Consider the following 6,315-nt stretch of genomic DNA (forward strand, 5'->3'; position numbering starts at 1 on the left):
AGCACCATTGTCTGTGTTGGGAGAAGAAATATTATTTAATGCGTATAATGTTAAGCAATTGATGAAGTTAATCAATTTGAGCAAAAGGTACTGAGACTTACTTGAGATGATCTTAGCAGATGATGCTGAATCAGGCTGTAATGGAAATAAAAGAGGATTACTTCATTGTTTTTCCCATGGCGCTGGGCCAACAGGCCCCACTGGGGTTTAGAAGATGGTACTGTAAAGTCAGGACACTCAAGCTACATCCTCACTAGGCCGTTTGCATGAACAGAGCATGAATGGAGCAGTCTGTCCACACTCGGGTTAGAGTGCCTTCTCCGTCCTCCTCTCTCCGGCCATACATCTCCCCTGAAAACCATGCTAGATGACCATTCACCTACACTGGTCATGTGTGTGCTGTGCAAGACAGCAAGCTGGGTGTTTAGTGTGCATAAGGATTTTAATTATTTTATGTTGAAAGTCCCATTGCTACTGTATATACCCCACCCACATATTAATGCAAGTCTCCAACCTGCACCATGAGTGTTATACAGCCAACTACATCATGGTCTATGCTCAACTGGAGGGCCGAAGAAGTGCTATAAGGACCAGATAAAGAACGCTTTGAGGATGTGCAAGATCAGATCTGAAGACCTGGAGGATGTTGCTGCTGACCGCACCACTTGACGACAACTGTGTGCGGATGGGGTTCACACACTGGAGACTGAGAGGATGACGAAAAGATAACAGGAGAGAGCCAGGAGAAAAGCAGCCGAGATTGTCACTACCACTACTACCACCACCACCACATATATACGCCCTGCCTGCAATGCCTGTGGGTCCAGGATAGGCCTGTTCAGCCACCAACAAACTCAAAGAAGTGCGGCATGTGTTGTTACACAGTCATTATCGTTGGAGGCGACCAAGTTTCCAAGAAAATCTAGAATATCTAATGTAGACTAATTTGTGATGTCGTCAATGGTAGCTGCCCGATTGACAATACAGGGGACAGTGATTGTGTGTCTGTTCGTTGGATTTGAATTTGGGACCATCAGTTTGGAGTTGTACTAGGCTATAGGGTACGGTGGCCATTTAAGGACATCCTTAGCCTTCTGTGTCATTCGTCAATGGACTTTGTCAGATTTAGATGGACTTAAGTCAGGTTTAGGCATCTTTTGCCAGACTTGCATGGAGTTGCATCTGGCTTAACTGATTCATTTGTAGACGTACTTCGTCAGATTTGACTTGAAGTTGGACAAAGTACATCTACGAACGACAATGGTGGCTGAGTGTGTCCTAAAATGGCCCCGCACTGGGGGTCCTGAACAAGGAAATGTACTTTCGTTTGGCACGTTTGTTCTTTTCCATCATGCAATCTTTCAGTAAGCTAAAGTAGGTCGGGGTCTTTGGTGATCTGTAAAAAGGTAGTGAATAGACCACTTCCTCCCCTCCACCACCCCCTGCTAATACCAGATCACAGTGAGTAAATATACCACTTCCTCCCCTCCACCAACCTTCCCCCCGCTAAGACCACTATGCTCCGTCCCCACTGCTGCAGCCTGCAGAGAGCATGAGACCGGGGCGGGAAAGTGAGTCACCGCGGTGGAGTAAAAAAAGCACCTGACCAGCCAACATCATGGAACATCTCTGCTTGTGTGCACGCACCACAAACACCAATATTCCTGGGGCGTCACCGAAGTTCTCCAAAATGAGGCCCGAGTCTAACACTACTTCTCCATCACTCCTCCATTCTCTTCCCCTAATAGTGAAATTATTTCACTGTCAGCATGTTCTTTTTGAGAGAAAAACAATTCAGAGAAATTCAATTCAAGAAAAAATTCAGAGGTTAGTGGAAATGTCGCTTTCATTTGCGTCATGATGTAGATTGTTGTGTCTCATGTCCTGTTACAACTGACCGCCATCGTGACACTGTGGACAAACATGTCATCACATTATTGACCTCTAGCCTTTAGAACAGTGATACTCAACCCGAGGCTCAGAGCCACATGCGGCTCCTTTATGGGTAGTTGGGGCTCTTTTAAGTCCTACTTAAAAAAATTAAAATAAAAAATAAATAAATAAATAAAATGGAAAAATAAATCTCTCAGCAGAATTGAGGTGCACAAGACAAGTGCAAAACTAACTCAGCATGAACCTAAACTTCACCTTTGTGTAACCAGTGCTGGGGCCCTCGTTAATGTTCTGCTTGCACCTGTGTTACTTCCTGCCTTTTAGACACAAAATGGGTGAATTGGATGGCAAGTGAAAAAGGCTAATGGCTAAAGAACGTAAGAAACGCAAATATGAAGAGGAACATCGAACATTTAAAGCGTTCTGGGAACTTGAGTTTTTCTTCGTATCCATGGGTTCAGGAAAATGCATTTGTCTGTTTTGTGGTAACGTTATTTATTTCACAAATCAAAAGCTCCCATTTGCAACAACATCACAAAATAAAGCACCCAAGGTCCAGTACTGACTTTCTGAAAGGTGGAGAGCTGAAGAGCTGGCGAGACTCAAACTGAGCCAAACTGGTTTCAGGGAGGACGCTTTTTGGATCGTGGCTCTTGCAAAAGTATGTTTTGTCAATGTGGCTCCTCAGTAGGGCAAGGTTGATTACCACTACTTTAGAATTTCCACTTAGGTTATGGCAGTATGAGGGCAAAGCAGGCAGCCCCCCCTCCTCCTCAACCCCTCCTCTCTCTAACTACATCTACTGTGATACAAATGACAATGTTGAAATATTTCACTTTTACAGTAGCTCTTTCATCACCATTGCATAGGAGTGTGCTGTTTTCATAATAGCCACCTCGTTATTGTATTGCTTTATCTCCATGTTGCCTGAAGTAGCGGAAGTAACTAATTACATTTACTTTAATTTGAGAAGCTTTTATATGTACTTTTTGGAGTATTTTTAAAGTCAATATTCTTGCTTTTAAATGAGCTACATGTTACTTATTTGACTTCTACTTCAGTGAATATCAGCATAGTAACAGTACGTCTACTTGAGTAGGAAACTGCAGTAGGCTACTCGCTCCACCACTGGAAGTCTATCACGACGTCTATGTCGTGATATAGCCTATATGTCACACTGGTGAACACTCACATTTTTCAAAGAAAATGAAATACGTTTCTGAGAAAAACGACATTGAGGTTTGGAGCGACAGAGCACAAGAAAAAGAAAGAAGAGGTGTAAAGAGAAATATGCAGAAAATGAAAGTGAGAATAAGGTGTTACAACACGAATTGAAAATGAATGAAGCTGTCCCACAGGGGAAATCAGACAGAACAGAGGACAGATTCATCACAGGCAGGTGAGACGGGACGAGGCTGCTACTCACCAGCTGGTGGTTGTAGAGGCGGTAGATGAAGCAGGCCTCTATGACCATGCCACACAGTGCCAGGCTCACTAGCAGGAACAGCACGGTCTGTGCCACTCCGGGTCGAGCTCGAATTCGGCCCGGCTTGGGGGGCACCGGAGGAGGGAAGGTCTTGTAGCTGTCCACCACAAACACAGGGGGATAGTGGCCACCATACTCTGCCATAGCTGCTGTGTTCTCTCTTGAACCTCCGAAAAGTGGAAGATGTCCTCCACGAGGTGCCGAAATGTGAAGTGAAAGGGGGGTTGCAGCAGCAACAAGCAAGAGACCTCTCTCAGCACGAGTGAGACGGAGCAGCAGCGTGGGTGGGATTGTTTGTGGTCGCTTCAAGTCAAGTCAGATAAAGACCATGTGACCCTCAGATGTGGAGATCTCAAGATGTCTCATCAGAGAAGCACCTTGGGAGGCTGTCAGACACGCACCTGTTGGCCCTGTGAAGGACGAGTGTCACGCAGCGGGTGACCATGCACAGTGTCCCTTCATGCCCTCCCACTTCACTGTAAAAGCAATGTTGAAATATTTCCATTTGCACTTCCTTGCACTTCCTCTATCTCACACTATACACACAGAGTCTCACACGCCACAGCAAAAGATGGAGATCAGTGACCATGATACGCTTGCCACATACAGTATATGAATAGTTTTAAATTGCAAGCGCTTTTCATTTAGAACATTTTGTTATCTAAAACATTTGTCTCTGTTCTTAGAGTTAGAATTCTCTCTGTGTGCTTTGGTGGCAGAAACACTTTCCAGAGAGACATCGATGGGCTCAATAATATTACATTGAGTGAGAGACTGAAGATAATGTTTACGTGTCAGAATAGTGCAAACTGGTATTTGAGAACTCACATAGATGACATACTATAAAATTGCCATATAAACTTCACTGTCCATTCCATGGTGTTGAATAGCTAAGCCAGTGATACTCAACCCGAGGCTCTAGAGCAGGGGTGTCAGACTCATATTAGGTAGAGGGCCGGATTTGTTCAACTGAGACCTCATGGGGGCCGGATTTTTTTTTTTACTAAAATCAATTCGACTCATTTACCCATTTACTTCACAAAAGAAATACTGCTCTTTCCATTTCTCTTGAAACTGCCTGCATTCCGTGTCAACCTTTCTCTTTTTCGACAGCATCTTGTTGATTCCTTTGTTTTTTGGTAGGTAGCCGAATGCACGATTCAATTCCAGCATGGCATCATGGCGGCTTTGTTTACACCTGATGACCTACTGACATACTTCCTTGTAGTGCAGGTTAATTAACTTATGAATGAACTCTTAGCTTGCTTATTAGCCACACGTAGTTCATGATAATGGGGTGCGAATTTAATAATAATAATAATAATAATAATAATATATATATATATATTTATATTCCAAAACATCTCGCGGGCCGGATGAAACCGGCCCGCGGTGTCTCTGACATCCCTGCTCTAGAGCCATGCGGCTCCTTTATGGGTAGTTGTGGCTCTTTTAAGTCCAATTCAGCCCCCCTCCTCCTCAACCCCCTCCTCTCTCTAACTACATCTACTGTGATAGAAATGACAATGTTGAAATATTTCACTTTTACAGTAACTCTCTCATCACCATTGCATAGGAGTGTGCTGTTTTCATAATGGAAAATGCATTTGTCTGTATTGTGGTAACGTTATTTATTTCACAAATCAAAAGGTCCCATTTGCAACAACATCGTAAAATAAAGCACCCAAGATCCAGTACTGACTCTCTGAAAGGTGGAGAGCTGAAGAGCTGGCGAGACTCAAACTGAACCAAACTGATTTCAGCGAGGACGCTTTTGGATCATGGCTCTTGCAAAAGTATGTTTTGGCAATGTGGCTCCTGAGTAGGGCCAGGTTGATTACCACTGAGCTAAGCCATTTGATTGAAAGAGAAAACAAAATACCTTTGAACTGACAGTCTTGTGACTCGACTTGGACTCCAGCATTCATGCATTCCGACAGTTTTTTTGTGTGAATTTCTTGTAAGAGGCCTTCATCATTTGGTGTAAAATATTGATAGCTATATCAATACTGTGACATTATTCAATTTTGTACAAGGGCAGGCATGTATGTTCCACCATTCACGCTTACGTATGTTCAGTAACTCCGAACTCGGACTCGGGTAATGAGGACTCGACTCGGACTCGACTCAGACTCTTCTTTGGTAACTTGGACTCGAAAACTGGGGACTTGAGACTCGACTCAAGATTTAGTGACTTGTCTACAACACTGTCTCCTGCAGATCTAACCCCCCCCCCCACAATAAAGTATTGTATCGATCCTGGGTCTCGATGTTGGTCCTTGGCCAACGGGATTGTCCCTTTGGTCTGATGGTTAACATGTTGCGCTTGTAAATGACAGCTCCTGGGTTCGCTCCTGGGTTGTTACAGTAAGTATGATTTACCTGCAGAGTCCTCCATCTTTGTGATGATAGTGGAAAGTCAGACTTCCAAGCAGCAGGTGGTATAGTAAGTGGAGAGACCGCCTTTCAGCCAGAAAGACCCGGATTCAAGCCCTTGTGTTATTGTCTGCCTGCTGAAGTTTATTTTGAGCAAGACGCTGCAGGGCTGTTGTTCTGCAGCCGAACCTGACCTTTGACCTCCATGAGGAAAGGGGACATGATCAGCAAAAATACATATTTCCCCATAGAGAACAATAAAGTACATTACAGTATTATCACATTAAAACACTGTGCTGTCGCATCCCATGAATATAATATAATAGTTGTTGAGAAGGCCTCCTCGGCAAACATCATTGCCACATGACTGTTTCAATCAACTGGGTAAAGATTGATTTGTGGGGACGTTGTTACCACGAAAGGGGATGTAGTCACTTAAAATGGCGAGCCTACTCCAAACACCCTAACGAAAAATCCATGTAGCCTAATAGTCCTATCATATAGCATATCTATAGGGACTTATCATGAGTAAATAGCTATTTTATTGTGACTTTATGGTA

The 6,315-nt window shown here is 43.7% G+C and overlaps 1 protein-coding gene across 1 annotated transcript in view; it reads right to left on the bottom strand.

The window, feature by feature from the left end:
- Positions 1–3,570, bottom strand: part of tnfsf14 (TNF superfamily member 14) — a 4,852-nt gene extending 1,282 nt beyond the window's left edge. Inside the window, exons 1-3 of the mRNA XM_083648933.1 lie at positions 3,320–3,570; positions 102–135; positions 1–11 (exon numbers count right to left, since the gene is read on the bottom strand). The exon at positions 1–11 is cut by the window's left edge and continues 67 nt beyond it. Of these exons, the coding sequence (XP_083505059.1) occupies positions 1–11; positions 102–135; positions 3,320–3,523 (249 nt within the window). The 5' untranslated portion in view covers positions 3,524–3,570. The remainder of the gene's footprint in view (positions 12–101; positions 136–3,319) is intronic.
- Positions 3,571–6,315: the final 2,745 nt, after the last annotated feature.

Source organism: Poromitra crassiceps, assembly GCF_964638095.1.
Source record: "Poromitra crassiceps genome assembly, chromosome: 13".
In the NCBI taxonomy this organism is placed as follows: Eukaryota; Metazoa; Chordata; class Actinopteri; order Beryciformes; family Melamphaidae; genus Poromitra; species Poromitra crassiceps.